The 15,118-nt window shown below is 41.3% G+C and overlaps 1 protein-coding gene across 1 annotated transcript in view; it reads right to left on the bottom strand.

Moving 5' to 3' along the window:
- Positions 1-815: 815 nt before the first annotated feature.
- Positions 816-15,118, bottom strand: part of LOC111526750 (cyclin-Y-like protein 2) — a 39,967-nt gene continuing 25,664 nt past the window's right edge. Inside the window, exons 8-10 of the mRNA XM_026449029.1 lie at positions 11,726-11,892; positions 2,437-2,599; positions 816-926 (exon numbers count right to left, since the gene is read on the bottom strand). Of these exons, the coding sequence (XP_026304814.1) occupies positions 816-926; positions 2,437-2,599; positions 11,726-11,892 (441 nt within the window). The remainder of the gene's footprint in view (positions 927-2,436; positions 2,600-11,725; positions 11,893-15,118) is intronic.

Below are 15,118 nucleotides of genomic sequence, written 5' to 3'. Positions count from 1 at the left end.
TCATATTTTATTATTTTTACATAACCACTGGATCACCATGTTGCTTGGCACTATGAAAACATCTTTGAATACATTTACTTAACAATAAGAAAATTTATCAGCAAATGAGAACCATTATAGTTCACAAGAAATACACCACAGACCTTCATAAAAGTAGATAATAACCAATACTTTCTCTTTTTATGACCCCAAACATGCTAAACTGCTAATAAGAAGGGCTTACAAAGGATGTGAATGGCAAACGTTATCTGGCAGCTTTTGCTTGATGATTGCCAGTAACTAGTAGCTTCCATGGTAAAAGTAGGAAGGAAGAGCCCTTCCATACCTGACAATGCTGGGTCTGCTCCTAGTGGCTTTAGGAGTTGTTAGACTCCCATGTTTTAACAGTGATACTGCACTGATTCCAAATGCATATGCAGCAATATTGGGGAAAAGAAAAAACATAAAGAAACAGAAAAGTTATCTTTAAAATCTAAAAAGTTAAACTATTGTTTTGAAAGCCTTACATAGTTCACAGCTATCAGCCCACACACTAAGAAAGTATCTGTGCGTGGGCAGGAGTCTTCACTTTGGAGTGGTTTTTATAACTCTGTATACATTAAACGGGACAGAAGAGTGTAAGGGTGTGTTGTTACCCTGACAACGTCCCATTCTTTACTATGAAGTGCAATCTTAGTTTTCCTTGAGTTAACTTGAATTGAGGTGTTTCTTCTTTTGAAAATACCAACTTTTCTAGTTCTTTAGCAGGAGAGGTGATATTTTCCTGTCTTTTTTGATGAGGGGTTCAGCTGTTACATTACCCCTTATTTCTTCCTTCAGAAGAGGATGGCCTTAGCACGCTGAAGATGAATTAAATCATCAGCACTCAAAGACCCATTCTTGGCAGCACTATAGAAAACTTTGTATTGTTCCATCCTTGAAAAAGCCTAAGAATGTCAAACAGAAAAGAGGTACAATTTTAAAAAGGGTTCCCACTTTTTAACAGTCACAACTGATGATAAGCCACACATGCAACTCCTTTAGATAGTTCAGTTACAGCTACTTTTTTTTTTCTTTTTTTTTTTTTTTTTTTTTGAGGAGTCTTGCTCTGTCGCCCAGGCTGGAGTACAATGGCGCAATCTCGGCTCACTGCAACCTCCGCCTCCCGGGTTCAAGCAATTCTCTGCCTCAGGCTCCCGAGTAGCTGGGATTACAGGCACCTGCCACCACGCCCAGCTATTTTTCATATTTTTAGTAGCAACAGGGGTTCATCATCTTGGCCAGGTTAGTCTTGAACTCCTGATCTCGTGATCTACCCACCTCAGCCTCTCAAAGTGCTGGAATTACAGGCATGAGCCACCGTGCCTGTCCCAGTTATAGTTACTTTTGCTGAGGTTTACACTGCCAAGTTCTGTCACCTCACTAAGGTAATCTCAGGGCTAGAATTAGATTGCTGGAGCAAAGGGGAACTTGTTTTATTAAGTTACTTAAAAATTGGGCTCCCAAAGATGTCACAGTATTGTGACAGCCCTCTAAGAGCAGTATCATCTGTTACCTGTGTACTTGTTCTTTAAAGATAATGAATGTACAGTTTTGCAAAAGGTTAGTTTATTAGTCTATTCAAACTACACAATCTATAGTAGTTGTTATATACTCAAAGCAAATTTTAACGATGCAAGCCGGTGCTGGATTGTATCAGAACATCAAAGAAGTCTAATGACTATAGCATCAAAAGGCACTACTTCACTTGCACATTATGATAGAAAATGTATGATTTTAAAATACTTCCGAGGTACCACAGAACATGCCTATTTTAAACGTTCATCCTTGTCAGCTGTAACTTTTCTGTGTACTTACCAAAAGTCACAAACCACAAATATTACTTTGTCCCATAAAAGTTATTATTTCCAGTAAAATCCCATGTACTTCCTGCATACAGTACTTGAGAAACATACACCTTACACAGTCTAAGTGCCGGTCTCTTGGCTTAGGCACTGATGCTTTGTCTAACAAACCCATGGGACTGACTGCACTGTGGTATATACAGTAGAAAATGACATAAATTTGCAAACTGAATAATAAAAGAAGTCAAGAGTAGTAAGTGTATTATGTAGCTAGACATAGCTCAGAATACAATAACAAGAAATCATTTATATATATGATTTGAAAGGGTAAAGGTTCAAATGGGAAAGATTACAAATGAATTAAATTTGATTAAAATATTCTGAATTATAGTCACAAAAGAGAAGATAATATCTATAATTTTCAAATAATGTGGATCCTTGTAAAAACCATAAAAGATACAGGAAATAGAATGCCAAAAGGGTAATAAGCTCTTCAGTATGTTAGTTAATTTTGAAGCTTTCCATTTTTCTAATCACTACTTAATATGACCTAGTCACAGATGCTGGCATTGGTGTTTGACTGAAAACCCACTTAGTAACTTCGTAGCCTTACCTCCAGCTTCCATGCTCTTTCTCTGTCAAGAAGATAAACTGGCGAATACAGGCCGTTGTCATGTGCCAAGGTGCGAAGATCAAAGTAGAATCTGCTATAAACACTGCCAGTAACTCCAATATTATAATTAATTAGCTTCAAGAATTGCCTTTCCAACTCATTCCTGGGGAAGGAGAAACACAACAAAACCAACACAGGACAATATTAGTTCAAAAACATTATTCTCATGTAAAAAATGCGGTAAAGCCACTATGGACTCTAATTTATTAGCTCACATGAAAGAACTCACACTGTACAGAACCCTACGATCTACAAGAAAGCATGCAACTTTCCCAGTTTTCTTTGAAAACTTAGAAAAACAAAAACAACATGAATGTAAAAACTGGGTTAATAACTTGATTTTCCCTCGTGCTTTCAAAGACATATTTGAATTTAATATGGAGAAAAACGACATAATTGTAAGAAACATGATAAGTTCAGCTTTTTCATTTCTTTGAAAACATGAAAGGATTCAATGGAGAAAACCCTTATAAATACAAACATCCATGGTAAGGTCTTCAATTGTTCCCGTTTCACATGAAGATAAGAACTCATTTCTGAAATAAAACCTATGAATGTACAGAATGTGGAAATGCCTTCATTTATGTGATATTTGCTCCAAGACCCATGACAACACACACTGTAGACAGACCTTGTAAATATAAGACAGCACACTGGATTGGAACCCCAGTAGATTACCAAATACAGAAAAGCTTTCAGTTTTAACAATTTCTTCAACATTTATGTGAAAACTTCCCCTATGGGGAAATCCTCTCAGTGTTCCTAAATTGGAGAGCCTGATGCAAATTGATTATGGTGTAATCTTTAAAAATGTGCATAAGTAAATGTTATACTGCTTATAAATATTTTGTTTCTCAGTGATTCTTCATTTGAAAGGGTCTCTGTCCTTACTTCCACTTCTTTTGCAAGAAAACACTGAGGTCAGGATTTTGTAGATACTCCTTAAGCAATATTAACTGAATTTAATAGGCAGGGTTTTTTGTTAAGTGAGTTAATAAAATTTTTCTCTGTTTATTTAAAAATATCACACTGAGCTACTAGAATAGCTCCAATTCTTTTTTTGAGACAAATGCAGGCTATGCAGGTGGATTCCTACACTAATGTCCAAACAGGGCACAGCTGCTTGCAGTCCATTCTGCATCCAGCACCCCAAGTTTGGGATGAGGAGAAAGGGGACAGCCTTCTCTGCACTTGTGCAGCTGACTCAGGGCTCAGTTTTGAGGGTTCCATTGCACAACTCAGACTCCATGCTCACTCCCAAGGCACCGCAATAGTGATCAGATGACAGAAATGATGGATGCCATTTATTAACTGTCACTATTAAGGGGCAGGAATACTCTTTACACTTCAGACTGTAGAAAAATCAAAGAGAAACACCTTGGCTAGACTAAACCCATTTTATGACACGCCTTTTGGTAGGGCACTGGCCTTACACAGTGTTTCTCCTAAGCTGGAAATGAAACCCCAAGGTGCTCCGCATCTATCACCCCTGGCCAGAACAGAATGTGCGGATGAGTTGAATGTGGTGAGAGGGGAACAGGCTGGAAGCAGCCCTCTGCCACATGATTATTCAGCTGTCCTGGCCAAAGATTTTTGTTTGTTTGTTTGTCTTGAGACAGGGTCTTGCTCTGTTGCTTAGGCTAAAGTCCAGTGGCATGATCCTAGCCTTTCAAGTAGCTGGGACTACAGGTTCATGCCACTAAGCTGGGCTATTTTTTAAAATTCTTTTTGTAGAGACAGGGTCTCACTTATTGCCCAGGCTGGTGTTAAACTCCTGCGATTAAGTGATACTCCCACCTTGGCCTCCCAAAAGTGCTGGTATTACACACACGAGCCAGTGTATCCAGCACTTTGTCAAATGTTTAAATAAATAAAAAACTAGAGTAATCTTACCACTTTCATAGTAATCCCTGTAAAGACTTAACTGTATAAAAACAATTAATACCTCAACAACATATTTGGTTTCTTGGTTTTAAAGTTTTATCCATTGGCTAAATCAACAAATGCTTGATGTTCTCCAGTATGGAAAGCAGTTAAGATATAAGCAGATATGTGGTTTTCTCATTTGTTTAACTGAAAACCTAACTGAAACTTTCAACATTAATTTCCTATTCATATAACCGTAAGACTATAGGAATGCAAATCAGATAATACTTTAATAATCAGCTAATCAGGACTTAATTTACTATAGGAATATATGTACTTTATAATCTCTTATGTTTTTCCATAAACATATTTTAAATGTATAAAATACAGTATTTTATATAATTAACATGTTATTAATAGAGACTTAGTTATTGAAGAAAACCATTATAAAGGATATGTATCTTCTTAATTTTTTGTTGTTTATTAAATGGCTGAATAGCATACCCTTTACAGGCACAGCAAATTTTCTGAATAGGAGTTGCTCAGTTTAACTTATATGTATGTATGTATGTGTGTGTGTATGTGTATAAATACATACAAAATCCTCATAGCTTAGCTCTCACCTATAAGTGAGAACGTATGATATTTGGTTTTCCATTCCTGAGTTACTTCACTTAGAATAATGGCATACAGCTTCATCCAAGTTGCTGCAAAGGCCATTATTTCATTCTCTGTTATGGATCAGTAGTATTTCATGGTGTATATATTCCACACTTTCTTTATCTACCCATTCACTGATGGGCAGTCCATATTTTTGCAATTGCAAATTGTGCTGCTATCAACATGCATGTGCATGTGTCTTTTTCATATGACTTCTTTTGTTTTGGGTAGATACCCAGTGTGAGATTGCTGGATTGAATGGCAGTACTGTTTTCCATAGTGGTTGTACTAGTTTGCATTCCTATCAGCAGTGTAAGTGTTCCCTTCTCACCTAATCCATGCCAACATGTACGATTTTTCAATTTTTAAATTATAGCCATTCTTGCAGGAGTAAGGTGGTATCACACTGTGGTTTTCATTTGCGTTTCCCTGATAATTAGTGATGCTTCTGAAGGAAAATATATACTAACAAGACAAACAGATGTTGAAAAGTTTTAAGAAAAATCTGATAAACACTAATTCTTTTTTTTTTTTTTTTTTTTTTTTTTGAGACGGAGTCTCGCTCTGTAGCCCGGGCTGGAGTGCTGTGGCCGGATCTCAGCTCACTGCAAGCTCCACCTCCCAGGTTTACGCCATTCTCCTGCCTCAGCCTCCCGAGTAGCTGGGACTACAGGCGCCCGCCACCTCGCCCGGCTAGTTTATTTTTTGTATTTTTTAGTAGAGACGGGGTTTCACTGTGTTAGCCAGGATGGTCTCGATCTCCTGACCTTGTGATCCGCCCGTCTCGGCCTCCCAAAGTGCTGGGATTACAGGCTTGAGCCACCGCGCCCGGCCGATAAACACTAATTCTTAAATGGTTCAATTTACAGTCTAAAAGAGATCATTACAATCAACAGCAGAGGGACAAGATAAGTGTACATTACACACTTTGTTGCAATGTTTTACAATTTCTAAAAATCGTGAACATGGTTCCTGTTCAGAGCATAGATCTGGGTGCTTCTGCATTTACAAACAGCATTGTGTGGTACTGGAGCTGGCTTCTGCCACCACTGCTTCTGGAGCTCACATGTGTGGAAACCCGCACATTTCTCTGCATATTCTCTGACCTTGTAATTAGAACTAGAGCCCCACCAGATTAGCTGCTGGTTTTGAGAATAATTTAGCCGCCATTATAACGGAGCTAAGTGTTCATAATTACAAATTTTGCTCCCTTCAAGAAACCAGTTTACAGACTGATGACAGCAGTGATTAAGAGCACTTTAGCTTCTGCAACTTTCAAAGTACTTCTATTTGTTTCAAATTCATTTTCTTTTAACATCCTTTGCTAAAATGGCTACTAGCGATATCACCGTGACAACTCAGTTTCTACAATTAGCAAAGCAGTAATTTAGCAGCCATTTCAAAACCAACTGACCATCACTAGTTGGTCTCTTCTTAGTCACAAGAATCCTCAATTCACTTGTAAATATACAGTGTAGTAATCCTGAATGAAAACCTTTAAATATGTTTTTGGAGTATGTTATGGGTGTATATATTTATGTGGTATACAAAATATTTTGATGACTACAACGTGTAATAATCACATCAGGGTAAATGAAGTATCCATCATGCCTCAAGCATACTTTTGTTTTACAAATAATTCAATTACTTTCTTAAAGTTACTGTAAAATGTACAATTAAATAATTCTTGAGTGTTGTCACCCTGTTGTGCTATCAAACACTAGATTTTGTTTATTCTTTCTCACTATATGTGTGTACCTATTAACCATTACCCCTTACTCCTCATCCCCCATACTACTTTTAGCAGCCTTTGCTAACGATTCTCCTACTCTATATCTTCACGAGTTAAATTGTTTGAGGCCGGGTGCAGTGGCTCATGCCTGTAATCTTAGTAGTTTGGGAGGCTGAGGCAGGTGGATCACGAGGTCAAGAGTTCGAGACCAGCCTGGCTAGCATGGTGAAACCCCATCACTACTAAAAAATACAAAAATTAGCCAGGCATGGTGGCACGCATCTGTAATCCCAGCTACTCAGGAGGCAGAGATAGGAGAATCTCTTGACCCCAGGAGGTGGAGGTTGCAGTGAGCAGACATAGCACCACTGCACTCCAGCCTGGGTGGAAGAGCAAGATTCCATCTCAAAAAGCAAACAAACAAACTGTCTTAATTTTTAGCTCCCACAAATAAGTGAGAACATGTGAAGCTTGTTTTTCTGTGCCTGGCTTATTTCACTCAACATTTCCATCCATGTTCTTGCAAATAACAGGATATCATTCTCTTTTATGGTTGAATAGTACTCCATTGTGTATATGTACCACATTTTCTTTAGCCACTCATCTGTTGATGGACATTCGGAATGCTTCCAAATCTTGGGTGTTGTGAATAGTCCTGCAATATACATGAGAGTGCAGGTATCTCTCTGATATTCTGATTTCCTTTCTTTTGCATATATACCCAGCAGTAGGATTGCTGGATCATATGGTAGCTCTAGTTTTAGTTTTGAGGACCTCCGAACTTTTCTCCATAGTGGTTGTACTTACATTACATTCCCACTAACCTTGTATGAGGGTTACCTTTTCTCTGTGTCCTCACCAGCATTTGTTACTGGCTATCTTTAGAATAAAAGCCATTTTAAGTGGGGTGAGATGATCTCTCATTGTAATTTTGATTTGCATTGCTCTGAAGATTAATGATATTGATGTCGAGTATTCTTTCATATACCTATCTGCTATTCATATGCCTTAGTTTTGAAACAGGGTCTCACTTTGTCACTCAGGTTGGAGTGCAGTGGCACAATCACAGCTCACTGCAGCTTCAATCTTCAAGGCTCATGTAATTTTTGCACCTAAGCCTCCCAAACAGCTGAAACCACAGGCACGTGTCATCATGACTGGCTAATGTGTCCTCTTCTGAGAAATGCCTATTCAGATATTTTGCCCATTTTAAAAAACAGATGATTAGATTTTTTTTTCTATGGAGTTCTTTGAGCTTCTTAAATATTCTGGTAATTAATCCCTTGTCAGATAGTTTTTAAATATCTTCCCCCATTCTGTGGGTTGTCTCTTCACTTATTTGATTGTTTCCTTTGCTGTGCAGAAGCTTTTTAACTTGATGTGACCTAATTTGCCCATTTTTGCTTCGGCTGCCTGTGCTTATGAAATATTCAAGAAATATTTGCTGAGTCTAGTATCCCAGAGAGTTTTCCCAATGTTTTATTTATTTCATATTTCAGGTCTTAGATTTAAATACATTTGTTTATTTTTAATGTTTTAAAAAATAGAGACAGAATCTCACTTGTTCGCCCAGGCTGGTATTGAACTACTGGGCTCAAGTGATTCTTCTATCTCGGCCTACCAAAGTGCTGGGATTACAGGTGTGAGCCACTGCACCCAGCTGAGATTTAAATCTTTAATCCATTTTGATTTGAGTTTTGTATAAGGTGAGAAACAGAGGTCTAGTTTCATTTCTCTGCACATGAATATCCAGTTTTCCCAGCATCACTTATTGATGAGACTGTCATTTCCCCATTGTATGTGCTTGACACCTTTGCTGACAATGAGTTCACTGCAGATGTATAAATTGGTTTCTGGGTTTTCTATTCTGTTCCATTGGTTTATGTGTCTGTTTTTATGCCAGTGCCATGCTGTTCTGATTACTATAGCTATAGAGTATAATTTGAAATCAGATACTGTGATTCCACCAGTTTCGTTTGATTTTTGCTCATGATAGCTTTGGATATTCAGAGTATTTTGTAGTTACATATAAATTTTAGAATTCATTTTTTATTTCTATTTCTGTGAAGAATGTCATTGTGTTTTGTAGACTTGTAGAGGTACCACATTGGTGGTCAGAGACCAGACCTGAAGGAATTCTCTGGATTAGCAGACAGGGACTCACTTCTTCCCTCACTTTCCCACAAATGAAATCTCTCTCTCTCTCTGCTAGGCTGCCTGGGGCTCAGAGAGGAGCAATACAAGCAACCCTGTGGCCACCACCACCAGGACAGCACTAGATCTGAAGCTGGTACAGCACTGTGGCAGGCCAAGGCCCACTATAACAAGTACCTGCTGCCACTCAAGTCCCTGGGGCTCTGCAGTTAGCAGGTAGTAAAGCCAGCCAGGCTTCTGTCCTTCCTTTAAGTGCAGTAAGTTCCCCTAGTCCCTGGATGGGTTTAGAGGTGCTGTCTGGGAGCCAGGGCTGGAGTCATAAACCTTAGACATCTACCTGGTGTTCTGCTCTACCATGGCTGAGCTGGCACTGAATCTAGCAGGCAAATCCATTCCCACTCTTCCCTCCCCTTTGCCCAGACAGCCCAGGTGTCTCCACATACACCATCATTACAGTCCCATGGGGATTACTGTCAGGTCACCACTGATGCTCACTCAATGCCCAAGTGCTCTCAGTCAGCTTGTGGTGAATGCTGCCTGGCCTGGAACTCACTCTTCAGGGCAGCGGACTCCCGTCTGGCCCAGGGTAGTTCCAGAGATGCCATCCAAGAACCAAGGCCTGAATCGGGGACTCCAACAGTCCACTTGGTGCTCTTCTCCACTGTAGCTGAGCTGGTATCTAAGCTCAAGAAAAATCCTCTTAACTCTTCCCTCAGCTTTTCTCAAACAGATGGAGTCTCTCCTCATAGCCACCGCAGCTAGGAACGTGCTAGGTCACACCTGCAGCCAGCACATCTCTGAGTCTCACTCGAGGCCCATGGCATGTACTACCTGTTCACCACTGGTGATTCTTCAGCGCCCAAGGGCTCTTTCATCAGAAAGTGATGAATCCTGTCATTACTGAGTCCCTTTAAGGCAGCAAGTTCCCTTCTGGCCCAAGGTTTGTCTAGAGATGTTATCCTGAAGCTGGGACCTGAAATGGGGGTCTCATGACTCTGACCTCTCCTGCTGTGGCTGAGCTAGTATCCAAGTTGCAAGACAAAGTCCTCTTTCCTCCCCTCAAGTGGAAGAAAGAGGTCTCTGCCAGAGCTGTGAGCTGCGCTGTCTAGGACTGGAGGAGGGGTGGACAAGCACTCCCTAGCTGCCCCAGCTGCTGTCTCTGTAGGTCACATTCCCCTAAATACACTGGCTCCAAGCGCAGCACAGCAGTCCTTGTGGCCTAGACAGACTTCCAGGTTTATTAAGGACTCCAGAGTATTTTATCCCACAGCAGCCAGTAACCTTTCACAACTCAAGTTCCAGCCACTGGGATGAACAATTCCTCTCTGGCTAGGGCTAGTCTAAATATTTCCTGTGTGGGTGGGCACTGGATGACTGCAGTCTTGTTTTGCTTTCTGCTGCAACAAGGCAGCACTGAATTTAGTGCAAAGTCCCACAGTTGCTGTGCTCTCCCTCCATCAAGGATGTAGCCCCTCTCCTCACCACAGGTCCACTGCTAGGACATGGGGAAGGGGTGGCATCAGCAATTCAAGACTGTTTTTTCTACACTATTCAGTGCTTCTTTCAGTGATATGAAGTTAAAACCAGGTACTGTGATTGCTTACCTGATTTTTAGTTTCTATGCAGGTGCTTTTTTTTATTTAGATAGTTGCTAAATTTGCTATTCCTGCAGGGAGCACAATTGGCAGAGACTGCTATTCAGTCATCAGGCTCCACCTCTGGGACTGCATACATTCTGAAAGACAGTCTTAACTGGAGTAACAGGCAAATGTAAAGAAATAAAAATGAAAAACAAAAAATAAAAACAACAACCCCAAACCTCTTACCACTGTCTGTCATGATCTTGATCTTCGTATGCTGCTCAATGTCATCAAGAGGTGTTCCTTCAGATTTCCCTAAGTGTCACCCACAAAGCCATTCTCACTGTCTAGTGGACACTGTGAGAGCCTCTGCTGGAAATGCCTCCCTGGCTCTCTCTGCATACCAGCTCCAAGGCCCTTCCCTTTATAGCAGTCATGAGGCGAGACTGGAAGAAATACCCCAGGAAGCTCCTATTTCAGTATCATGTTGGTGCCATCTCTGAGCAGCCCCATGATTCAGCAAGATTTCTTGCACTCTCACAGGTAACACGGGGCCCCCAAAGTGCTGCTGTGGTTGTATGAGTGCCCTGGGAACCTCTTGAGTGTGGTGAGCACTGGATAATGCTCCAGCAATGTTTCTCAGACTGCCTGAGGGGGAACACTGGAACTTCTAACTCATCAGCCCAATTTCTAAACACATGCAACACTCCTATTGGGGATGGGACAGGGGCACAGGGATCTGCGGCTATTCTGTATCTCAAGGTTTCTATAAAACAGAACTTCAGATAAAAGCAGGGGCAACACCAGCAAAAGCAAATTCACAATGTGTAACTCGGGGTGAAACTACACATTTTTCACAGTCCAGACGTCCTAGACCTGTGCTCATCACAAAGAGACTGAAACTTGCACACAGCTTTGAAAAAGTCATAAAGATATTTACTGTATTATTATGTTCTGGTAGTACACTGGTAAGATAATGCCAAAAATATTCACCAGAAAAATACTTTTCAACTTATGATATTATTAAGACATCAATTTACCAAGACCTACCAGCAAACAATGAAAAATATGAACCGTTGTTCTAAAGCTGGATGGAAAAAGTATGTGGTGTTTACACCCATTTTCGTTATCTGCACAATGTAAACTTTAAAAATATTTCTTAAAGTGTTTAAGTTTATGGGAGCACATAAAGTACTGAAAAATGGTTAGAAAGTTCACAAAAACCATACAAACTCACATTTCTTCAACTGTAATGTTCTCAAAGAGCTTGCAGTAGTCCTCATTCCACACAGCCATATCACTCCAAACCTTGGAGGCAAGAAGAATGGCTCCCAAGACAATCCTCTTCCAGTTAGTTGGACAAATGTCAATATCAGCGTAACTTACAAGTCTTTCTATGTAAATCTGCAAAACAGAGCACTGGCCTTTGATTTAGCTCAGTTTAAGTGCTGTGATAAGAACTCTTATGAATGACAGATTTCTTCTAGTTTTGACCAGAAAGTAAGTGCTTATGCTTACGTTCTACAGAGATTTGCTTGATCAGGCTGAACAAGGGGCCACATCACAATCATAGGTCAGATACTTCTGCTACCTACTCTGCCCATGGAAATTCACAGCCCAATTTCGGTCACAAGAATGACCATACATCTCAGTCAATGGCATTATGAAGACAGGAAGTGTTGTCACCTTCACACTCATAAAAGACAGCACACATACGGGCCCAGTGTGGATTAAAGTCATTCAATAAATCCTTAAGTGCCTACCACATGTAATGTCTCACACGGAGCTGGTAGGTAGATGGGAATTTTACAAGTACGTCAAGCTTGAATATGTAAAACCTATGTGATAGTGAGCAAATGTTAACCTCCTTTTCACAAAAACTCACCCTTCTGTGGCACTAGCTTAAAAAACTGCTGGTCAAGACAGCCTCCCAGTAGCTGCTGTGCAGAACAACATGGCAGGCACAGGTCTGTGGGGTTGTATAACATTCCCCATATTCAGTTGCTCACTTGATAAGAAATACATGTGTATAAAGGATGGTCCTTCTCACAGCCCCTATTTTTCACATCTTCACGATCACTTCATAAAAATTTATTCTGTCTTACATCATCTGCAGCTTAGACAATTCTGTTGGTTTTAAGGTGGAAACAGCTGCCAGTCGCTGTATCCCTGGGATTCCTCTAAACCTGCCAGGCAGTTGGTGAGACAATTCCATTAATTGCTTTACATCTATCAAACATCTGTCCTACAAAGAATGAGGCAAAGTGAACACCTGAGTAACGATTAAAGGTGAGCTGTGACGTGTTATTACTCAGAGGGTGCTCTGCAGAGCTGTATGTCTGTGAGCTACTTGAACTCTTTACATCAAAACAGAAAGACAAAACTTTATATAAATAAGCAAGTTTATTCCTTGTCTGAAGGGTATCAGATGCAGAACACTGCCAGATCTGATACTGATCTGAACACTGCCAAACTCAAGTATGTTTTCAAAAACAAATGGCTACTGAACATGACATTTTACAGATTCTGCTCCCTTTCTCCCAAACTCTGCACTCTGAAATTTTTCAAGAATGAACCTCCCTCCCAGGGTCCAACTGCGTAGGAATCAGAGACCTCTGAAACAACATGGCAAGCCCTCTACTTCGCGTCCCCTTTCCTGCTAAGCTGCTGACCTGCTGACACTCATCCATGCCACGTGCCCTTCTGGGTAAGTTTGAGAATTCTTTATTCCCACTGATGCCAACTCTTCCCTCAGTGCAGTTGATCCCATCTCACTTTTGCAGCACACTGTTCCCACAATCACCTCTTTCTGAAGAATTTCTTCCTCTCTACCAGAGATTCCTTCCAAATTGTGTTTCCTTTGTCCCCATCCCACTCCCTACTCCTCTCCAACTGTGTCCTCTCACTGGTGCTCACAGCACCATCCCCTCATACCAGCTCCTCATCTTCCATCTCTCCTTCAGCTACACTGCCTGTCCCTGCTGACATGATTCTCCCAAGGCTCCTCTTGCCAACAGGCATTTGTCTCTTGCGCCTTCACACTGACAAAATAAAGCTCTGCATACATTGCCATTTGCGTAGGTGTTGGGGCCAAATACCTGCATTTCAGTTCCCCTGCCCCAATCTGTGTGCAATGCCTCTGATGTCTACCTTCACTGGTAGTCTGCATGGTTTGATGGTGACCCACAGACTGTCACTGCTCACCTGTATTACCCTAGTTGCTTCTTAACCCTCCTCGCTGCTTCCACTCTGCCTCCCAACTATGGCTTACTCTCCCCAAAGCAGCCAGTGGAACCTCTTCATTTAGAGCACAGCATTCCCCTGCTCAAGATCTACCATGAGCTTCCCATCAAACTGGACTAAAACCTTAACTTCTTCCTACGGCCTATAAGCCAAAAGGCCCTGTGAGCTATGGTACTGCCTGTGGGGCCTCATCTCCACTGTTTCCCTCATTCTACACTCTGACCATGCTGGTCACCTTGCCATTTGTTCCTCAAACACATGTGAAACACATTTCTGTCTGTCTTGGCAGTCATTCTGCTGCCTGTAATGTCAGCACTCTTACTCGTCGTTCCTTCAGTCAGGTCACTGTTCAAATGTCAGCTCTCTAGAGAGGCTCTTCCTTATCATTCTACCTAAAATAGTCCCCAATTACTCTGTGTCCCTTTATCCTGCTTCCTCTTCCTGCTGTTTCATACTACCTGAGAAAATACTTAAGTTCCATCTTCCTAGAACATAAGCTCATAAAAGCAAGAACTATGTTCCACCTGTCCTTTCCTCTACCCCGGCACTTAGAAGAGCAGCACAGGGTCAGCATCCAGTGAGTGTTCACGAATCAAGTCACTGCTTGGCAGCATTCAGCACTGTGACCACAGCTTCTCCTATCTTGAACTCTTTCTCCTTTTACCCTCTTCTGCTTTTCCTCTTCCCACTCTGGTAGCCACTCCTCTGGGGGCTTGTCCCATAAATGATAACAGTCTTTACCAACCTATTTTCTGTTCACTTTATCTGTTTTTGAGACAGGATGTCACTCAGTTGCCCAGGCTAGAGTGCAGCCTCCACCTCCTGGGCTCAAGTGATCTTCCTGCCTCAGCCTGCCATGTGTCTGGTGCCACAGGCATGTGCCATCACGTCCAGCTAATTTCTTAAATTTTTTTGTAGAAATGGGCCTCACTTTATTGCCCAGTCTGCTCTTGAACTCCTACACTTGAGCAATCCTCTCAACTTGGCCTCCCAAAGTGCTGGCATTACAGGCATGAGATACTGTTCCCGGACTCACTTTCTGTTTTCTTAAGATACGGGGTCTCCTCTGGGCACGGTGGCTCACACCTGTAATCCCAGCACTTTGGAAGGCTTAGGCGGGTAGATCACGAGGTTAGAAGATCGAGACCATCCTGGCTAAAACAGTGAAACCCCGTCTCTACTAAAAACACAAAAAATTAGGCGGGCGTTGTGGTGGGCGCATGTAGTCCCAGCTACTTGGGAGACTGAGGCAGGAAAATGGCGTGAACCTGGGAGGCGGAGCTTGCAGTGAGCCAAGATCGCACCACTGCATTCCAGCCTGGGCGACACAGCAAGACTCCATCTCAATAAATAAATAAATAAATAAATAAATAAATAAATAAATAAA

This window comes from Piliocolobus tephrosceles, chromosome 9, assembly GCF_002776525.5.
Source record: "Piliocolobus tephrosceles isolate RC106 chromosome 9, ASM277652v3, whole genome shotgun sequence".
Classification (NCBI taxonomy): domain Eukaryota; kingdom Metazoa; phylum Chordata; class Mammalia; order Primates; family Cercopithecidae; genus Piliocolobus; species Piliocolobus tephrosceles.
This window is presented reverse-complemented; position numbering and strand designations above follow the sequence as displayed.